The sequence below is a fragment of the Seriola dumerili genome, unplaced genomic scaffold (genome assembly GCF_002260705.1).
Source record: "Seriola dumerili isolate Sdu_G_001 unplaced genomic scaffold, Sdu_1.0 BDQW01000230.1, whole genome shotgun sequence".
In the NCBI taxonomy this organism is placed as follows: domain Eukaryota; kingdom Metazoa; phylum Chordata; class Actinopteri; order Carangiformes; family Carangidae; genus Seriola; species Seriola dumerili.
Window position 1 is genome coordinate 4043818 of NW_019174485.1, and position 22737 is coordinate 4066554.

At 40.7% G+C, this 22737-nt stretch overlaps 1 protein-coding gene across 1 annotated transcript in view; it reads right to left on the reverse strand.

The window, feature by feature from the left end:
- LOC111229245 (ATP-binding cassette sub-family A member 1-like) overlaps positions 1-22737 on the reverse strand; it is a 41489-nt gene that overhangs the window by 15547 nt on the left and 3205 nt on the right. Inside the window, exons 2-12 of the mRNA XM_022755486.1 lie at positions 21640-21748; positions 20344-20437; positions 18875-19016; positions 18482-18600; positions 13831-13952; positions 10971-11162; positions 8971-9060; positions 2841-3084; positions 2580-2719; positions 2306-2422; positions 799-993 (exon numbers count right to left, since the gene is read on the reverse strand). Of these exons, the coding sequence (XP_022611207.1) occupies positions 799-993; positions 2306-2422; positions 2580-2719; positions 2841-3084; positions 8971-9060; positions 10971-11162; positions 13831-13952; positions 18482-18600; positions 18875-19016; positions 20344-20437; positions 21640-21705 (1521 nt within the window). The 5' untranslated portion in view covers positions 21706-21748. The remainder of the gene's footprint in view (positions 1-798; positions 994-2305; positions 2423-2579; positions 2720-2840; positions 3085-8970; positions 9061-10970; positions 11163-13830; positions 13953-18481; positions 18601-18874; positions 19017-20343; positions 20438-21639; positions 21749-22737) is intronic.

The following is a 22737-nucleotide window of genomic DNA, read 5'->3' on the forward strand; positions in this document are numbered from 1 at the left end:
CTCTATTTGTAAATGATTTATTGCATTATTCACAGTGATAAGAGGGAAGAGGACACTGAGGTGAGTTTAATGTCATGAGGTGGCCGCACAAAATATCATCTGTTATATTTAGAAGATCATCAGTCTCTTATCAGTTGTCTACGTCATCAGCGTATGGTGTGGAAAACATCATTATTTATTGAAGCAATCTGATTATTAGTATATATATCAGAGGTACATGATGTTTATTTTATAGACATCTGAGTGAAGAAATCCTCTGACACAGATGAATTAGACAATCATTACCCATTCACTGGGGCATGAACATTGATCAACATTTGGCAGGAGTTTAGGGGTGATTGTTTATCGCTAAAGCTCGGCTCTGGCATACTGACCCAATACACAGCGACAGGGAGCAGTGACACACTCAGCATAGCAATGATTTAGCTCGACAAGGGAAGGAAAGAAAAAGAACATTTGATTTCAAGGCTTTTAATAGCTGTGCCGAGATCCTAATGTAGTTCAAAGTGCACTAGGAAACAATGGAAGATACTGGAGGATTTTGTAATGTTCTGACCTAAATGGACAATTGGCATTTAACCTCCACGAGGTTTTCTTTGAATCTTGACCTAAATGAAGGATTGATAACAGCAATTTTACAGACTCAACTTAAGACCCATACAAATATGGGCCAACATATATAATACCGTATATTATTACTATTATTGTTATTGTTGTCATAATTATTGTTATTATTATTTATTTTGTGTATGCTGTCTTTTTGGTGATGCGTCCTTCATCTTTCGCTCACACACTAACCTCCATGAAGCGTGAGATGGTCTGTATGGCCTGGTCGGTTTCGTTGAAGACATCTCTCCAGGTGTAGGTGGATCCTGCGGGTCTTGGGTCCTCTGAGGCCTTGGACAGGAATTCAAACACATCTGACACGTGCCACTCAGTCCCACTGAGCTGGGTGTTTAAGAATGCAGCACTGGCGTTATTCTGGAGCAGAGTCTGCAAAAACAAAACAATGTGAAAGATTTATATTGATTATTATGGACAATGTATTCGTGTCTGAGAGTCTACGTTTTATTACACATTGAGATAAAGAAAACCCAAATACCTGAATTTTACAAGAGTTAATTTCATGCTGTCATAAAAATTTAACATCTTTTTTTTAACCCTTTGCCTCCTGCACTGAAAAATGTATGTCAAACAGCAGTGAAAAAGTATGCCTTAAGGCTCGTTTGGTTCTCTGACCCTTATTACTGCTGCACTCTCTTGAGTGTGTTTTTGTGTACCGTTCTGTGTGGCTTGTGACCTATTTTACTATCATTTGAATTTCTAAGGTCCAAGTTCAAGGCTTTTGTCAAAATCATTGTCTCTTTTACTGCAGCCATTTCCCTCTTTCCCAGACAGAGAAACCTATTTCCTCTAATCAAACACTATATAAGCCCTGTTATTTTCGAAAACTTGTCATCAGAACAAATTAAAGTGAAACTGTGCTTTATGTTAAATTTGAACTACTGGTTTGAAGATATGACGCACATATGTACTCTACAAAAATATCACCTTTCACCACTAGGTGGAAGCGGTGCATATGCAATTTAGATGAGAAAAGGGAAGAAGAAGTGTGAATTATATGGGACTGTTTCCTTAAGCACATGATAGTAAATGTCTGATCCTGCAAGACGGACTTCATTTTTACACCCATTAATCACGACAGAACAAGTAGTCCTGTGAGCACGAATACCAACACGCTGTGTGCTTGTCCCCGCTTTGATCTGATCATTGAGAACAAATTATTTAAATGAGGCCGAGCCTTGCTTTGCTTCATGTTTTTAGATGGCAGCCAGATCCACATGTTAATACAACATCTATCTAGCTATCTATCTCAACTAATCAAATTTTGTGGTTGACCTAAGCTCTTTGTCCCTTTCATCTGAATTATCTGTCTGTGTATTATTCATTGATTTTTGTCTCTCTCATGTTCACGCTCTTTGCCTCTGTCCTCTTCCTGCATGGTTACAAGCACTTTCATCAGCCTGAGAAGAAGCTAATAAAGCATAAAGTCTCTTTGTTATATTCAGGGGTAGTCAGATATTATTCTTAATGCTATCGCAACTAAAACTCTGGGGTGGAGACCTCCACAGAAGCTTGAAAACTTGAATGGTCCTTCCTTTGCAAGTCACATCGGACACATAATTACACTTTAGTCGGAGAAATGCACAGATTGCTGTGCTTAAACCCTTTATGTAAACAGGAAGAACGCTGAGAACACAGCTCTGATGTGTGTACGTGAAGAATGTCAGTGCTTCCCACTCACCCTAACCAGGTCCATTTCCTCGCTATTCTCCATGAAGTTCCAAACTTTGGGCCTCATCTCCTCCCACATCCCTCCAAGGTCCCTCAGAACCCCGAGCTCCTGGAAGGTCTTATTAACCTGCAGCGAACACACACACACACACACACACACACACACACACACACACACACACACACACACACACACACACACACACACACACATCCTTAGTCATTTAATTCATTGTAAATGATTGTTCTGATAGGCTTTTAGACATGAGAGGGGCCTCTTGTACCTCGTGGATGATCCTCTGCGTTGCAGGAGTATCTGGGGTGTACAGGATCTTCCCCATGAGCAGTGGCTTCAGAGCTCTCCAGATCATCCTGGAAATGGGGCTGGACTCCAGGCTCCGCATCATGTTGTTACAATAAGGGGCTGGGAAACAAAGACAAAGACATTTTGAGTCTTTTGATTTGGACTTGTTAAGGACTCAGAACTCTGACAAAAGTGAAAAAAAGAAAAGGTCCCTTAGAGTCGATCTGCCCTAGACACTTACTTGAGGAGTTGTCGTAAGCAGAGAGGGGTTCACTGTCACTGTCGTTGCCATGGTTTCCAAACAGGGCCTTGTAGTTGTTGTCTTCATACCAGTTAAGAGACTTAATTTTGAGGCCACCTCCTTCAGGGTGTCCGCAGACGATACGTGAAACGGCCTGGTACATCTGGTTTGGAGAGCCTGTGGCATTTGCAGTTAGATACAGGATCTCCTTTCGCATATCCTTCCAACTCTTCATACTGGCCACATGGTGGAGACACACACACACACACACACACACACACAGAAATATTGGCATGAAGATGTTTGGTAGATAGCCAGAAGTGGATCAGACACAACTCCCAGACCCAGAAACATACACACAAACATTCAAAACTGGTACTCTTCACCAAAACAAAAAAATTAACGGCGTCTCACATACAGATGTGAGATGTCGATGTTGATGTCGCCTTCCAACGCACACAGTAATGCTTTTTTAATGCTACATTGTCATGTTACAAGGTGATTTAAAGTACATGGATATGAACACTACAGGAAAAATCTGTAGAAAAATAATTTTAGTCTGGGAATTATATCCATGCCTGTGAAATTAGTTCTACATGACATCAGCTTCCAGCAGCAGAACAAGGACTCTAAGTACTGTTGATGAGTTTCCTGAATGTACTGTATGCCATATCTCCTTCGTGTCACCACATCTGTGTTCAAACCTGCTCTGTACATGTCTCATATACTGTAACTCACAGTGTGAGAAGTGAAAATAATATGTCTGCATCAACATGAGAGACTATCATCTGTCACAACAGAGGCAGCGTGTATGTGTCTGCTCACATGTACATGTATGTGTGTCTGTGTGTGTGTGCAGATGTAGTTATCAAAGGTTATCATCTGTGCCATGAGTGGTGGTATTCTAGACATGGAAGTCAAGTGTCGCACTATGGGGTGGAGACAGTTGGCACTTAGCTGTCTGCCTGACTAAGATAAATTTGACTGCTGTTCCCAGTCCTGTGCACGCCTGCATGTGTGTGTGAGTGTGTGTGTGAATGTGGATTTGCATTTCTATCTAGAGGAAAGGTCAGATAACATGTACCAGGTCATGTTACCAACATATTATTGCACTGTTACTTATATAATTAAAGCAACTATGATGACGTATGTTCATTGAGTTTCTTAAAGTATTTAAGTAGATTGTATTTGCTGGTGTTACGAGGTTCACGCAGAATTAATCACACAGTGGTAGAAGCAGTAGTCTTCAGTGCTGCCTCACGTGTTCATGCACTTTTTGGAGGAAATAATTTTGTCATTACAGAGACACACACATATTTTTCTCCTGTTTTTTTCCCATCTGTTCACATTTCCCTTATGAAGTTTATATCAAGTGAAGGAAACAGAGCTCAAAGTGTTTGGGGAAACTGCATAATACCTGGAAGCACAAACCTAAACATACAACTCTGCTGCCTTTGATTGTCATAAATAAACAACAAAATTGCTCTGTCACATTCCTCTTGTCCCCCAGAGAATTTTTGATATCATATCAACAGTCATATGCAGTGTTACATCATTCTGAAGGGAGCAGCAAGTTCATTTTGGTTCACACAGAGGTTACTACAGGTCACCACAGGATACAAGTCATCACAAATTCCCCGTTTAGGTCTACAAACTGGTCAACTGCACACGCAATTATGTCACCAACCCGTGATAGGGAAGGAATGAAAGGAGGGGGTTTATGTTTTTCGTGCAAGAAAAACAAAGAAAGGGCAGAAGAAGAGGGGAGCTTTTGTTTCCTGCGCGTGAACCAGAGGAGGGTACTTGGGCTTATGGTAAGCTCGGGCTCTGTGTGTGAAGGATGGAGGCTGACCAAATCAGACTTTTCCTGAGGTGAAAATGTGAGAAGGGCAAAGACAGGTGACAAAAAATGAGAGAGAGAAAAAAGGAAGAAAGGAACAAAGAAACAAAGAAACAAAGACAGAAACAAAGAAAGAAACAAACAAAGAAAGAAGAGTGGAGAGGGGGGGGTGAGTGCAGACGGCAGGAGTGGAAGGTGTGAGAACAAAGAGAGGTTACTGACGGTCATTCTCCTTATAGGCACCTCCGCAGGCTCCTCAAGTAGAGCGCTGTTACACTGACAATTGTTACTGACTACACACTCACTGCTATACAAACACACATGCACACACCAACACACAAACGGGTGGGATGAGGCACAAACGGACGGAACATCCTGACACACAATGCGTGGCTGTTTCATAACAAATAACACTTTTCTCTGTCGACTCTGCGTTACTTCACAGCACCTGTTGTTCAGTCCACAGCATGTAATTCCTATTCTGCCTGTCAACACGATATTCAACACTCCAACAAAGAGAAAGTGAGACAGAGAACTGCTGCGTCTCAGATCACACACGCACACACAGATCGTTCTGTATGTGGTTGCTTTGCAGCTGAGCCTTCAGCCACATCAAACTGTCACATGCTTTTCTGCTTGTTCACACACAAAAAAAACGGGTGTGATAAAGATGTGCGTGTGTGTGTGTGTGTGTGTGTGTGTGTGTGTGTGTGTGTGTGTGTGTGTGTGTGTGTTGGACTTGGTGCATATCTGGGTCTGTGTGTAGGTGGTATTCTTATGTGGTTGGCTGTCTGTGTGTATTTATGCATTAAAAAGGTCACGGGTGGTGCATGTGCGCATATGTGTGTTACATGTGTACTTGTAAATATGTGCCTTCATCTGTTCGTTCCCAGAGGCTACAGTAGCTGCAAAAACACAGCAATGACTGACAGAAACCTCAGCCTCTTCCTCCTTTGCTCCTTTTCCAGTGTCAAACGCTCACACATGCAGAGACCAATATCCGACCAAATTTATGACTCTGCCATCCAAAACTTCTTACGCGTGCATGCACTTGCCTGTGCTGAGAACACTTTTGTGTGACTGAATATATGTGTCATTTCCCTCGAGGGAAGATGGCCATGTTAACTTGGGTGACTAGGTGAGTAATACACACACACACACACAAGGCAGGCAGGCAGCAGAAGAGGATTGTCCCAGAGTAACCTCGATGTGGAGCCTGTATGAGGTTACTATAGTTCAAATTTCCACTCCTGCACACAGTTCTTTAGACCAGAGCAGCTCAGGGACCAATCATAAATTGATTAACATGAAATAAAAGATTTTAACCACATCCAAACTAGCTTGTGACCTGAATATTATTAGGTTTTACAGTGGAATTAGTTTGTCTTGAGGTTACTAGAGGTCACTCCTGCTCCCTCTGACAATGTAAATCTTTAGAATGAATCATATGAAGATAAATCAATGAGGTTAAAACTAACATATTTTTGCAGCACGTTCTTGTAAACTCTAAACAGTAAGAGGTTGAGTTGAATTTAGAGACTCTCTGATCAATCTTCCATCCAGATATCAGGTTGTAGATTTCTCCATGATGACAGCGATCAGGCTTTGGAACGTAGAGGTTACTTGAGTTTATTCACTCCCTACTGCTTTGCTAAGCAACCACTTAAGCTACTTAAGGCAAACAATACAAAGAAGATAAATGTCACTAATGTTTTCGAGAAGCATGTTGATTAAAATCACAATAAATTATTCAAAAAAGTAAGCATTTGCCAGGCTTGCCTGGAGAGGAAATTAATGACCTCTTTTTCCTTAATTATCACCCAACATAATGAAAGTCTTTGGTATAAGGTGCTGTAATAGGTTGAGAATGAGTGGGAGTGAGTGCAGATTATTAGAGTTCAAATCTCTGCACCGCCGGCCTCCTGAGCGAAACAGAATAATCTGCTTACAAACAGAGAAAAAGGTTAGGAGGAATACTGCAACTAATTAGGATTTAACAACAGTAAATTTAGAGGATCCAGGTTGAACGCTATTGATGGGCTTTAATTGAGAAATTAGTGAAGGATATTCTATTGGTCACAATTTATTCTGGTTATGAAGATTATGTAAATTTGTAAGATTTAAATCATTTTCCATGTGGCACTCACGTTCATTTCTACACAGTGCCAGGCTCGCACCTTCTTCTTATCAGCTTGCAAACCTTGGGGTAAACAGTATGCAGAATGGATGGCTGTAAACTTTGCCTGATAACAGTGACTAAGATTTTGCTGCATTTTTTGCAGCACAATTTTTCCCTTCAGTTAAAATATGGTGCTGCAACATCCATAGTCACTGTGTTATTCAGTATTGAGTATATTCTTCTTATATATTTCTATATATTTTCTTAGAACAAGGGAGAAAATTTGTCACTTTTTCAAGTGCAATTAAACTTGTTTCAGACTCTTTTCAAGATATTCAGGGAAATTCTTGAAACAAGTTTAAATGCAGAGAAACCAAGATTTATTTCTACATGTTCATTCCACTGGCAGAATATTCATGTGGTTTGTCACATGGCCTACAATGTGAAAACGAGCTTTTTCTTCCCTCCTGAAAAGACATTTTGAAAATACATTATGGCCGCAGTTCTTTTGGCCTTTCAACGGTGATAAGCCCTGGATTGAAACACAGGCAGATGATTACGAATTAAGAGTTTACATGAGTCCATTTCTCCATTCTGCCAGCCTCATAACTCGTACACCAAACACACAAGCAAACACACATAATCCGCTTCAAACACACTAATACACACTGGAGACTATGTCACAGTGTGTTGACATGTCATACCTGATGTGCCACTGGCCTAAAATAAGCACAAAGTCTCCACAGGAGTATAAAAGATCAATAAGAGTTGGTTCAGAAACAAACAAAAAACATGTCGAAACTCAGAATGTTATGCAAGGATGACATTGCATTAACATTCTTCCACTTCTGTCTTTTGTATATCCCGAGTTCATCTTTGTAAATCATTGGCCGCTCACACAGAGCCAAGCAAAAAGGAATGTGATATAGTGGAAAGAGGATAAGTAGGACTGATGTAGGCTGCAACATTAGTGGGTGAAGACATAAGAAAGGATCAGCTCACTGGTTTTCTTACACCAACTTAGACAAGAAATGCTATCAAAGCTGCAAACATTCTCTCACACACACACACACACACACACACACACACACACACACACACACACACACACACACACACCCAGCTGGGATTTTATGTTTTGCTAACTCAGCAGAACAGGAGCCTGAGAGAAGAAGGGGGCTATGTGTGTGTGTGTGTGTGTGTGTGTGTGTGTGTGTGTGTGTGTGTGTGTGTGTGAGAGAGAGTTTGTGTGCACCACCAACTGCTGCTTTTCTCCCACTACATTCCTTCAGCTCAGACTGGGTTACATTAGCTTTGGCCAGGCATGGGTGTGTGTGTGTGTAGGAGAATGTGCCTGCATGAGATCCTATGTCCTGTGTGTGTTTATGTGTGTGTGAGACAGTTAAGACAGTGCACCTAGTTGTTGGCTCAGTAAGGCTTTTGTGCCACTATCTACAGGAGCATTTCACACAGCCTGTTTGTTCTTTTCTGACCTTGAGAAAAGTTTTTTTTTTTTTGCAGAACTGTAATTTCTTATCTGTCATCTTTGTGTTAGAAAAGTAATCTGAGGTGGAAGCCGGCTTCAAAAAGGGGGGTGGCATACATAGAAAATCAAAGCACTCTGTCACTGTGGTAGAAGAAAGTTAAAAGGCCTTAATGTGCCTGAATGTCGACAAACAAGACCAATATCGACACGAATCAGCTGGCTGACCTTAAGGAGGACCAGTGGGGAGTTGAGCGTTGTGCGTCAGTCATGTTTTAAGTCATGCGACAATGTTCATAAAAACTTGGCTAAACATCTCTTTTTCTATTACCATGAAGCAGTGTGCCTTGACTTGCTAGGGATCTTCCTTTTCATTTCTTTTTTGACAATATTAAAAACTATTTTATTATAATATTGTCAATATGGCCATGACCCTAACTCCCACAACTTGCATTACTACATAATGACCTGTGTCTACAATAAATGAAACGACTTCACCATGAGCTGATTCTTGGTAAGAATTGATTTTATTCACAAACATTACTACTGAAGATTGAACTTTGGAAACAAATACTTCAGTAGTCCTGTTTTTTATGTGTTATAACATGTGTGGGTAGTGTGATCTGTGTGTGTGTGTGTGTGTGTGTGTATGTGTGTGTGTGTGTGTGTGTGTGTGTGGTTTATCTACCTCCACGGCCAGAGCTCCCAGGCTCTCCAGAAGATTGTCGGTTGCAGCTGAAACCTCCTGAACGACTTTGGGGTCTGACCTCACATCCTTCTGTTGGAGAGAAAACACAATTAAGACAAATCAAATCTCAAATTCACAAAAATATAAATGTAACTTGTGTTGAAATTCATGTGTTTTGTGTAAACTTTTACTTTTCGTTATGTGCCTTTTGTCTTCATCTTTAACTTTCTTTTTTTTTTAGATTTATTATCCATTAAAAAGTCATATAATATGCTAGCCATTCAGCTAATTTCTTATTATCTTAGAGGGGGGTGGGGTAAAGGAGAGGTGGGAGAGAAAGCAGAGGAACAACATTTGGGTCGCAGGTCAGGGAAGAGGGGAGGCGAGAAAGAACAACAGGTCAGTGTGGCTTTGACCTCCTGTGTTCCTGTCTGTCAAACTGCTGTGTGTCTGTGTGTGTGTGTGTGTGTGTGTGTGTGTGTGTGTGTGTGTGTGTGTGTGTGTTTTCTCATCTATCACACTAAGCTGTCAGCTGCTGGAACGTCTGACACTTGATAAAGCACAGGCGTCGCTGAAGACAGAGCAGCCGTCTAGGCAGAGAGAAAGATACTGTAGCTTGTTCTGTAGTATCTTCTCTCTCATTTGTTCACTGGTTACTGGTTTTAATGTTGTGGCTGTTCGGTTTACATACACCCATACAGAGTGTAACTAATGGGAGAAAGCTGAATTATGCAAGAGTTCCTGACCTCACTATTTTCTTGATTTTGATACTTCTAGAAAGGAATTTCCATTCTTGCATCAAAGTTTGGTCACAGAAGAAGAACAAGATGTGATTTTTGCGGGTGAATCAGATCCACAATGAGCCAGAAACTGATTTCATTCTCATACCAAGAGACGGTAGTAAAGCCTTTCTAATCTCTTTAACAGCACAGCAAGGATCTGCGTTATTAAGCTCTGCTGACTTTGTGATCATTTTTCAAAGACATTCTCCGTGTCTCTTCCTTTGTCTGTTTCTCCCTCTAAAGATCAGTGCTACAGAACATAGTGTTTCTTTTTTCACCTCTTGCCATCCTGCTCACCATCGTGACTCACATGTAGGTCATGGGTTTTATGGGAAGGGGGCAGGCTGTTGTGGAAGATACGGGCAGAGGAGAGGTGACAACGGAGAGTAAAGGGAGGAAAGAGGACGGGAGGAGGAGTGAAAACGAGAACAGAAAACAAGTGGATACGGAAAACAACAAGTTTTGTAGTAACCAGAAAAGACAAGGGATCAGGGGATTTACTTTAAATGGATGAATAGAGCTGCCAGAGTTATACAAACAGTGATTCCTCCTGTCACATCATATTAGTGTCACAGTCATTGGCTCCACTTTAGCAGTCACAGTACAATGATCTCAAAAGGCTATTACAACCAGTCTCTGAAGTGTAGGAACAACCATCTACCATCCGGATGTGTGTTTGCCTTTTCTCTTGTGTATCTTTGTGTGTGTGCCCTTGTTCATCATCTCCCAGCTCATATTCTGTAAACACCCATCTTGCTGATAGGAAAACAGTGCTTAGAGCAAATAAAATAGCAATGCCTTGACTTGTTAAGACAGAAGAGACACGCCGTTGTTTCCAAGTAATAATAAGACTCCCAGTTGACTGAGAAGTATTGCATTTTCTTAGGATATCTAATATTGACTTCCTGGCAAAGACGCCCTAATTTTTACTTATGCTGGAGGAAACCCAATTATGTAGTGGTGAAGCAACACGGGTCAGTGATGAAACAATGCATTTTCCAGTTAAAATGGGAAGGGAGTGTCGTCCTTGTTTGGACAGGATACCATGTCCTAGTGAGATCTAGGTTTGGTCTGATTGCTCATGATGCTTCTCATTTTTTTGTTATAAATCTAAAGGATTTACACTTTCATAGAAAAATCAAACCCTGGCAGTTACTAAACATGTGACCATCACACTCACCAATGGGCCTACATGTGTGCCTCATCAGATGAACTCACCCGAATGGGTTTGAGGAAGTCCAAGTTGGACAGGAAGTGGCTCTGGGCCTTGTCAAGCCAGTCACTGGAGGACTTGCAGATAATTTCTTGAGTCATACGGGACACATTGTGGTCAGCAATGTGGACAAACTCCTCCAGCGGCGTGGTGTTACAGAGGTCTCTGAGATGGAAGCCAAAGCCTTTAGTCAGCACCTGGACAAAGAGAAAAAAAAGAGCACGGCATGTGTTAGAGACTGTGAAAGGACACAGCAGGAGATATAAATATCCTGATCTAGTTTTTGTTCAAATTTTAACTTGACAACATAGTGGCACAAGGGGCTGCTCTTCAAGTTGAATTTATTGTATGTTCATTCTTCATACACTGAAATATACCACAAACAACAAAGAAGTCCAGCATCCTGCCAATGAATATTTAGAGATGAGCCAGTCAATCATTTCTATGTCCGCTTCACGAGCATAAAAATGACCTAACTAAACTTAATAAAGCAAATGCAAAGATTTATAGAGAAGAATATTTTAACTTGAGTCAAAATGCCTTTACAAGTGCCGTTGCGTAAATGCGTGTTGAGCAAGACTATTGGTGTTTCAACACAGAGTTCCTTTGGTGGTTGTTCTTGACTCTAAAGATCGTTATGTATCAGTTACATTCCTAAAACCTGACCATGAGAATTAAACAATGACGCTCAGAGAAAGATATTAACCAGAGCAACTACAAGGGGAAGCACTGTTATGAATGTCAATGCTGGAGCATACCAAGGATATCTTCACTAAAGCTTTCTGACAATTTGTAATCCAAATAAAGCTCCACTCCAAGAGACTCGTCTGATGATAAAAAAAGGCCATATTGTTTTTTCTTTTTCTGATAAAATTGTCATTTAAAACTGGTTCTCTGCCCTCCTTTTAAAAAACGGGTTATTTGGAAGAGCAAACAGCTCAGCCCATGTGGGCTGAGTAACAAATGTCCTTTTTCTGGGACATCAAGGACTGGACAGAGGCTTTGTTTTCTCTGACAGAGTCAAGATGTTCGTATATGTGTGTGTGTGTGTGTGTGTGTGTGTGTGTGTGTGTGTGTGTGTGTGAGAGAGAGAGAGAGAGAGAGAGAGAGAGAGAGAGAAAGAGAGAGAAAAGAAGCACACGACTTATCTTCTAAATGTCCCTGACCAGTCTGTGTTATGCCATCATGTCTATCACATAGGCACAGCTGGTAATCTTTCCATTGGAAAGACATTAGGGCTTACAGCAGGCAGGATTGGGAATCATACTCATCATCCAATGCAGAGAATTCAAAACATATTTTCCTTATGTCTGTCTATGGCTGTATAGAGTATATTGCTGTCCTTTTGTCTGCTTTGGGACTGAGGCAGTATGAGCATCTGATACCGGTTAATCCATGTGGCTTAATCATTTAATTTACAACAATTCACAATTTCAAATCAATCAGTGATTTTGATCATTCACTGAAGAGAAAATGCTGAAGGATGGGAGAGGAGGGATTATGTGAATATTAAGAGGCTATTACAGTTCTAAAAACTCCAAATATAAATAAGGGTTTTGCATCTCATTGCTGCAATAATTGTCAAACAATTGACAAAATGTATTTCACTCCATATAGCAGGGGGCAACGTAATAGTAAGATTCTCTTAATTTTCACTCCTCTCCTCATATATTGTTCCTATTGATGATTCTAGACTAACAGAAACTCTGCCCTATAGTCTGTACTATACTCTCTTTGATCAATAGATGTCTGGCAGGAAGGGGGATGGGGGGGTGGGGGGTGGGTTGCACAGACTCATATCGCGGAACGTGAATTTGTCTCTTAGTCTCTATCCCTCCACGTGAGGAGAAATCGGGGAAAAGGGAGGGGGGAAGAGGAGCAGTCATGTGACCCCAGCCCTCCAACTGCAAAGCAGGGATGATGTGATGGGCTGGGTTGGGAGCTGTTGTTGGGGTGGACCTGGGTAGCCGAAAGAGTAAATGTATGTGATATGGGCTTATACAAATAATATTGGAAGAGGAGGAGGAGGTCTGTGTGTATGTGTGACAACACGTGTATGGTGTTGCTGTGAAACAGATCATCATTTCATTTTTGTTAGAAAAAAAAAAGGTGTGCAGGAAGAGAGGAATGAAATTAAGAGCAGAGATGATAACAATAACGGAAAGAGGAGACTGAGTGAGAAATATGGAAACCAGAAAAATGAAAATAGGAAGAGATGAGAAAAATGAATCAGGTTACAGGCAGGTTACAGAGATGAAAGGAAAATAAATATATATATATATCCAAAAGAAAATTAGATTTTCTTTTCAAGTAAAAAAAAAAAAACGAAGAGGAAGAGAAAGATGGGGGGGGGGCGTTAGGTGCCCCACGGCGTCTGCAACCATCTATCCCCCCACCCACAGTGATTTTTCTGCTGGGTATTAAGGGCTTAGCTGTGCCACAGCAGAGTCCTGTGGCCCAACAGACACTGTCGAGCCAAGGTCACTGGATTTATGCACGAGCACTGTGGCCAGGGGAGCATGATTATCTCATATGTGAAAAGCACACAACAAAGAGGCTGTATAGAGTATAATGGTGTACTTTTTTTTTTTGCTTTGGGACTGAGGCAGTATGAGCATCTGATACCGGTTAATCCATGTGGATTAATCATTTAATTTACAGCAATTCTCTATTTCTTGTGTTAGAAATTTCAAATCAATCAGTGACTTCTATAATTTACTGAGGGGGGAATGCTGAGGGATATGAGAGGAGGGTTTATAATTAAACTTTGGCATATGTGAAAATAAAGAGTGTATTACAGTTCTAAAATCAAAAAATATACATAAGGGTTTATTAAAAAAAAACGTATTAATTGTAACAGTTTACCTTCTCAAGATTGACGTCAGCCTCCACTATCTGCTTCAGTGCGTGACGAGGAAGTGAGGCATTGTGATGCAGGAAGTGGGAGAGAGTCTCATTGTCTTGCAAAAAGTCCTTCAGCTTGAAACCTAGAGAAAAAAAACATATTAAGTCAAAAAACAATGAGAAACAAGACCCAGAAAAAATAAGGCGTATTTATTTTGTCGCTGATACTGATACCAGGACAATCAGCAGGGGTCCCAGCGGGAGGGACAGTAAAATTTCATTACTGTTTCACTTTAAATTTGGGCTGCAAACCACTTCCACATGCAATGACTGAGCAAAACAAGTTACAAAATGTATCTTGGCATATAAACCAGCATACCAGTATTTATCAAATTCACAGACTTTATTGTCTGGATTTTAGTCCTTAATATTCCATAAATTCTTCACAACCAGTGGAAACCCCAGTGAAAGAATGTATGATTTAATGATGAGTGATAACCAATAACAAATGGACACAATCTGAGAACATAAAAAAAACATGTCACTGGATTAAATGATTGATCCCAAATAAAATTATATATTTAAATTTATAAACCGACTCAGACTGTCTTCACTGTGCTCTGGGAATTTTTTGTACTTCTGCTGCATTCCAGAGAAGTCAAACCATTTCTGAAACTTGCCTGAGTCAGCTGTGTGGTTGCATGCGAACAACACACACACACGCACGCACACACACACACACGCACACAGCTGTCTTCTCCTAAACTCAGTGAACTCACTCAGGGGTTACTAGAGGGCATTCCACTTTGGCACAGATACTGCCAACCAGCCTTCCTCTTCCTGTCTCTCCTCCTCCCTAAATTTCTCCTTCTCTACCTTTCACCTATTTTCTGCTCTGTTCAACTCTGCTCTCCTTCAGGCTGTTGACAACTTAATATATGCTGAGTTGAATTTTGATTTCTTGTTTTAAAATGTCCTCCCACCCTCCCACCCCCCTCCCTCTTGTCTTCCTTTAACCTCCCCTTCCCTTAATCTCCCGTAAGTCTTTTTCTACTTTCTATCTTTTATAGCTATCAGATGACAACCACACACACACACACACACACAGACAGACAAACAGGAAACACTTTGGTTTGACTGAACTGAGCATCCTTTGGGAGGAAGTGAAAGAGAACAGTGTGTTTCTGTGAGCCGGGGGAGTGCATCATGTGTAGTGTTGCTCTCCCTTACTGCTTCCATGGTCGTGCACCACAGCGCGTGCCATTTGTGTTTGAGGTATGAGCGTGTGTTATGCAGACATCCCTATCGTTTCGACTCTCCATTGGCCTCTGTGTGTGTGTGTGTGTGTGTGTGTGTGTGTGTGTGTGTGTGTGTGTAACTGTGCACCTGTGCCTGTGTGTGCATGCATGTGACCTCAACTCTCAGGGGTGACCAACCGGAGAGTGCTAATAAGGTCTAATCAATGTCCCAGTAGGAAGTCAAAGCTCCCATGGTGCACTGCATCCAACAGCCCTTGAGGATACACCAGACGAGATGGTGCAACCTTGTTAAAATGGAAAGTCAAGCATTATTTGTGTAGTCAGCAAAGGTGCTTTTGTGTGTCTATGTGTGTATTTAATTTCCTTGTTTTATCTTATCTGTGTGTGTTTGTCGTTAGCTGCACTGCATAAGTGGTCTAAATCCCCAGACTTATCAGGGACAGAAACGTCTGTTGAAGCAAGACAACGTAAGAAGTTACAAACCTTATCTGTGTTTGTTTGTGTGTGTGTGTGTTTTTCCTATGTTGGAGCCAGCTGGATACAAAGGTAAGTCCTAAATTAACACGTACAAGTCTGCACACGCTTAAGGTTGTGCCGATCCTGTTTTAAATTAAATAGCACTGACATCACACGCCTTAACAACCAGTGTCATCAGTGGCAAACCTCGCCCACAGACAGCTTGTAATTCCTGTAGACATAAAGTGCATATTCCAAAATTTAACACAACATTTAATAGTAGTAGTAGCATTCCTGAATGGCTTGGCAGTCAGATCAACAAAAGATGGCTGCTGCATGAATTCTGACAGCAGAGATATCAATTCACAAAATGGCTGTGTGATGGGTGAGCTGTTTTGATGTAGAGGCTGGGAGGGAAAATAACTTGTTGGATTGTATGTCTGAGTGGGAGTGAGCTGTCCGTGAGAGCTCATTTGCGTTTCAGACCTTCTAAATCAGTACGTGTCTGAGATGTGATGCTATTTTTAGGTTACAGACATTAGGCTGAGGTTAAAGACACGGTTCAGGTAGACGTGTTGGGCTATTTATGGTTATACTGATAAGGGATGAATGTAGTCCTTGAGGTTCCTTATGGAGATAGAGATACAAGGATCTGTGTGTGTTTTTGTGTGTCTGTGAAAACTCGATTTATAAAAATCAAGAAAAAAGGCAGCACAGGGAAATTCAGCAGTCTCCATTTTAAAAGATCAGACTCAGACATGTCAAGCCTCTGAATCAAATGGAGTCTTTTAAGGCAGTCAGCCAGATAAAATATGAAGGTGGTGAAAGGCTAAAAATATAAGATATTCTTCTCTATTATGCAATTCCACTCTCAGCTTCACTTTTAGATGGGAAGATAAAACAAAAAAAAACCTGTGGTGTATGAGCATATTTTTTCTCTCATCTGATATGATATGATTTTGGTAGTAAGAAACCCCCCCCCCCAAAAAAAAAAAATGTTGCATGACGTGGTTCTCAAAATGTTTTGTTTTTGTTTCTTTTTGTTGATGTTCGTTGTGTGTACCGTCTCATACAGCAGAAATGCATTAGACCTGATCAAAAAACAGAAACAGATTTAGTTATGCTATAGGCGAAAAACTCATATCTCTCCCTGACCTTTCCCAGCCCCCACTTCCATGTCAATGTAAATCTCATTTGCTGACCCTGTCAGTTGCTGAATTATTAACAGACACGTGAGGGGCTCTTTGATCCATGCTGTTATTCCCATAGCATCACTCTGCAGCTGCAGCGGCAGCTCTGACTGCGGTCTCCTGCATCATGACCGTCCCCATGCTACATCAGTGCATTCCCTCACGTGGATTACAGACAAATACTGAGTGGAATGTGCATATGGGATTGAGTATTTTTAGACCGCTGTGCATTTAGAAATCAATTGTGATGGAGTGCACAGATGCACCGAAGCCTCGTTAAAATAATAAAAGATCCTGAATAAAAAATTTTAAATAAAAAATTAATTATGAAAAAAAAAAAAAGGCAGAACCCTGGCTCTGCTCAGTGCAGTTTAAATGTAATGACCCATTAATAGCAGATAAGAAGATCTATCACTGGCTGTTACTGGCCTGTAATGGATACTGCAAACAAGATGGAGCAGAATGACAGCAAAATCGTGTAATGTCGCTGTTTTTTTAGGCCATGCTATTCTTTGTAGGGAGCAATGGAAAACAAACTGTAGCTCATGGCTAACAGAGCAGACGGAAGCCAAAACAACAAGAACCTTGATTATTCTGCTTTGTTGCATAATTTCTGATGTTAGACTCTGCTCAATATACTCTTACATTAGGGTCTGATGTGAAAGCGAGCTAATACCCTTCTATTTATAGAAAGCAAATGGACTGATTATCACATGAGTATGAGAGAAATATTGCTAGAGCAATGCAACATTAATGGAACAAACAAAAAAACACCACAGTCTAATTAGACTCCCTCATTTCACTTTAGCAATTAACTAAGGTCAGTGGTTACGTCACTGCTGTTTACTGTTCCTGCACCCTGTCCGGTAATGCCCTTCCTTGTCTTATTATCCTCCATTTTATACAGTATTAAGGCTTTTTCGTAACATGTTTTCCTTTTTCTTTTTGTCCTGGTTTTCTTTGTAAACATTGTTGACTGGAAAACAGAGACTGCTCCCAGCATGCCTCCCACATCAGAGCAATGGGTACTGAATTTAAATGAAAATCTTTTTCCTGAGCAGAATCTTTTCTGAGCAAAGTTAATGTGTTTGTGTGACCTCTCTTCAAGTGAAGTAAAGTAGGTGCAGAGTTCAATGCAGCCCTCTTTCCTATTTTCAGTTTGCTTTGACTGAGTCAGCACAGTGGGGGCATCAACAAGATGTTATTTTAGAAAGACGATCTTTCTCTGCTCCGCAACAGCCGCAGCCATGATGATGAAACAGAAACCTTAGCACTAATATTTAAGATAACATTTGAATGTGTCGGTATAATTGATAACAGAGTCCGTGGACTAGCATGCACTTTATCAGTGGTAGAAAACTTCTGTGGTCTGTCCTCGTACACAGGAAGCAGCAATATTGCAGTCAGGACAACTTGGCAATTTACTAACAGATCTGTGCTGTGATTGCACTCGGCTGTCAGGGTGGTGCACAACTTTCTGTTTTTTTCTGGCTTGGACAACCACCATTAACACGTCACAAGAGCTTTTAGGAGATGGGCCCACCAGTGCTGGCAGGCAGTGATAAGAAAGGGATACGTTACACCCTCAACAGCCCCCCTGAGGACTCAGAGCGAACATCAGCTTACTAAGCTGCTACACTGCAGAAGTGAACTTTATCTTGTTTGAGTAAGTTACTACTCAGCTTTTTGTTCACTGATCAATCAGCTGGTCATTCAACAACTTAATAAAACACAAAACAAGCTAATAGTCAAATGTGTGTTCCTTACCGGCAGTGTTCTTCTGCAGTTTTCTGAGGGCCCTCAGTAGTCCCCTGTAGCCCTCATAGCTCTTATCGTTCTGAGTGTACAGCAGGATCTTCTTGGCATCATTGAACAAACGTGAGATTCTGATCATGTCCGCAGAGAGAGAAGAAAGAGACACAGATAGACACACTGTTTCACATCACTGGATAATTTAAAAGCCTGAGAGGATGTCCTCTCATTTTTGTAAAAGAATGAATTTGGTGTTGAATTATATAATGTTGATAAAAGATTAAAAAAATAATATTACTACAAAGTCAGACAAAACTGTTTTTTCCTTTGCACTGAGTGAATACTTTGAATCCATCAGAGCAGTGTATCGGTTTAACTATGAATAAGTATGAAGGTCATGTTACTCACATAGAATCATTGAAGTTTCCCACCACCCCAGGACTCTCTCCAGGGGTAGGATTGCGGAAGCAGGGGTTGTTGGCGTTACAGATGATGCCTTGTACCCAGGGGAGAGTACCCGCTGAGGGCATGGCCTTGTTCGGGAAATGGCCTGGAAAAATAAGCATAGAAGTATGATAAGTTTTAAGTTTGGAATTAAATGGAAGTAACAAAGAGGGGAGGTCCACATTTACATACATCGTTAGACCTAAGTGGAGAAGAATATTTGGATATTTGTCATTCTTGCAAATCAACTGAATGCTCCCAAGAGTGTTGTCTCAGTAACAAGTTCTTGCACTTTACTCTTAAAAAAAATATTCACCCACTAAAAACTACTCCACTGTCCGTAAATAATCTGGTCTGCTGTTATAACGACAGTCAAGAGATCGTTAGGTTATCAGTGCAAACACCAACACTAGACACTGTATTTGCTACGGAGCTGAAATTACATGTGCAGAACATTTCCACAGATCTGGGAACAGTTCAAAAGAGTTGTCACATTGCAAAAATAAGATTTCCAGCAAATTATAACCTATGTAAGCTAACACACAGACCGCGGCCACCACTGCCTTTGGAATCAGCTTTAAAAAGTGCTGACTTTAATTTTGGGCTCGATTGTATGGGCTCTAATCAGCTGATTTTACTGCTACTGCTGCAATTTACGGAGGTTAACTAGCTATAGAAAAGATAAGCATTCAAAGTGACAAGTGGGTCAGGAAGTTGACATACTTCTTTGGAGTTCACTGGGTTAAACTAGGTTTGGACTGATTTGTGATACACTGGGATATAGTACCAATGATTTTGTTCCAAATACGGGAACTGGTTTGGTGGTCAACAGATCGATCAAATCAAGGAAATCACGTGTACAAAATGAAACTTATCTGAACGAGTTTACTACAAAATACCTGTAAGAACTTAAGTGAATGAATAGCAATGGAAGAAATGTCTCTTGGGAAACTCTGAGTGACTGTTTGCCTTTCCAAAAGTAAAAAAAAAAAAATTTTGAAGAGCTGATAGGATTTTTTTCTTTTGTGTGTGTGTGTGTGTGTGCTTTCGACCAGTGATAATCTTATTGAGTTGAAACGTGGTCATAGTTGTGAAATCAGCTCTGGCAACGAATGATACTGTAATTCTTTTCCAGGAGCTGAGGGTCTATCACATGTTCACACAGTGCAAACAAATATTGACAAATCCAACAGATCCTTCTGTGACTTCTGTGACAATAACATGGAAACCTTGGATGACTAACATGCTGAGCTTACCAAGAACCAAGAGGCAAACACTTTATCTACAAACTGACAATGTATTATAACAATAGAATAACAGAATAAGTATCATCAGTAGTATTAAAATTTGCATGTAAAAAATATTCTTCTGAGATGAAATCACTTTTAATGTCGTGTCTCTCTCCCTCCCTCCCTCCCTTCAGGTCTGCTTACATTCATGTTGCTCGTAGGGCGGATAATGTATTCGGACCGAGATCAGGATGAAGAAGATGAACAGGGGCCAGATGATCTCAATCAGCAGCTGGATCTAAGAGAGGAAGACAAAAAGGATGTTAATCAAGCAAATTAAAGACATGTACCCTCATGGTATATGTTGTGTAAAAGATGAGTCAATCAGTTCAACTAAGGTCATCTTTACTGCTTTAGAAGAAGAGAAGGAAAAAAAACATCATCATGAGTTGCATGCGCACGCGTGTGTGTGTGTGTGTTTGGAGGGGTCTGTCAGCTGTTGTACTTTATAAACAGTAATCCCACCATGGGTCTAGGTAAAGTATATGGGTTAATTAGGGGAGACAGAGAGAAAGAGGTCTGCAGGGTTTAGAGGACTATGTGTTTGTCCATCTGCTCCATATGGCCCCTCCACTTCAGCTGCCTGAGTCTCAGCCTTAACCAGCATGGCAGACATGCAGCATGGGGATAAAGAACAAACACACTGTCTTAGAAAAGGCACTGTAGCCCTTTGTTGAAAATAATTGGACCGAAAGTCAAGCAGCCACAGCCGTCACTTTGAGGAAAGGTTTCTGCTTGATGAACAACTGGCTTAATTGTATGCAGATGAGCCTCCTCACATATAAAGAAGTACTATGCTGCAGCTTGGAACTGAATTTGATTCACATGACTTTGAGTGTGTGGGCATCAACCAAGACAAAATGGTAACTGGATAATGTTTTGACATGTAAATGTGGCATTGTCATATCTTTGACTGACTCACAGTGAACTGTAAACTGTAACTCTTTTCAGTCCAAGTGGCCTGCAGCAGAATTACATCATTTCCATTGTTGCGGGCTGCATACGCATTGGACCCATGCATATTAATGAGGAAAAGCATAAACATGTAGAAGGCCTTTGTATTGCCTTTATGACGAAGTCATGTGATACTGGAAAAATTATGTCTGATTCAAAGTCGACTCCCTGAAAATGTGACTGAGACAACCCATTTATGGGAAGTCATACAAGAGAACTGAAAATAGAAACCCTCCATTTTGATTTTTGAAAGTCTTTTTTTTTTCTTTTTGACAGACCTAAAAAGCTGCTGTAATACATTACGTGAATATGTGATACTGAACACAGCGTTGAAAAGTGAAAACCTCTGATGATGAAATATTATTTTCGAAAAAGTGGAATAAAAGAAGTAAACCCATAAAACAAACAACCAGGTACATAATTTACTGTGCACTCATCCAGTCCATTGTTCTTGTGAGTCAGTCATTTTGAAACACTCATACTTACAGTCTGTCTCCGTCGGTAGGTGAAGTTCTTCCAAAGCAGTAAACCCAGTTGAGTGGAGACTGCCATTTTGCCGTCTTCCTAACCTCGCTGAGCACGCTCCAGCTCCTCACTGAGAACCCAAAAAGACAGGGGCAGAGGGTCAATAACTGCAAACGTGTACATGCCCAACAGGCAAAACTAGCACTCAGAAAATACCACTTTCCAAACTGTGAAAGCTTTGTTCCTATGGAGAAAGATGTGGTTTACCCATGTACAATGAAGCACAAAAATAATGTGAGAACAGAACAGAAAATTGTTGCACCCAACATTAAAGAGCACAAAGTATGGCTGTAACGTCCAGGTGATCATGCCACAACAGGGCAAGTAAAGCAATCAAGTCAAAAGCAGAACTTTTCAAAATCGAAATACTGTGACGACAATCATCAAGGAAAAGAGGCAAACAGGAACACAACAAGCATTACCTAGCTGGTTATCATGTTATTCTTTAAAAAAAAAAAAAAAAATTTAAACAACAACAAACAAAGAATCATTGCTGACAGAAAATTATTATGACAACAGATTCACCTATTGAAGAAAACCGTTTCACTCTGAAATGCGGACCAGCCTAAAGTGCAGCAACACTCAGCACATGAAGTCGAATGATAACTGAGGAAGGCTGCTAACCACTGCAGACTGAGGTCCACTTGATGTAGAGTCATCTGTTCAAAGGTCAAGCTGCAGTCCAGCCGGGAGGATGAGTGGGAGGTGGGCAGTTTTCAAGTGGTGAAAGTCGTTGGCAATCCTTTCATCATCACAAAATTTCCTCATGTTCACAGCTCAATATCACTTCAAACTCCCATCTCTATTGTTCAATCTAAACAAAACAACCCGCTGATTAAACAGCACCGGTGGGTTTACTCAAAGCACTGTGACAAACACTTCTACACCTTTTTCTTTGATAGACTTTAGGCTTTGTCAGCATTATTAAATGACATGTGATTCATCCAGTACGACAGCCTGTGTCGGGCACACACTTTTTTTCATGGGTTTATTCTATTTGCAGATTCAAAAGTCCTTGGATTTGTATTCCGATTCGTTTTATGCAACACGCTCTGATAG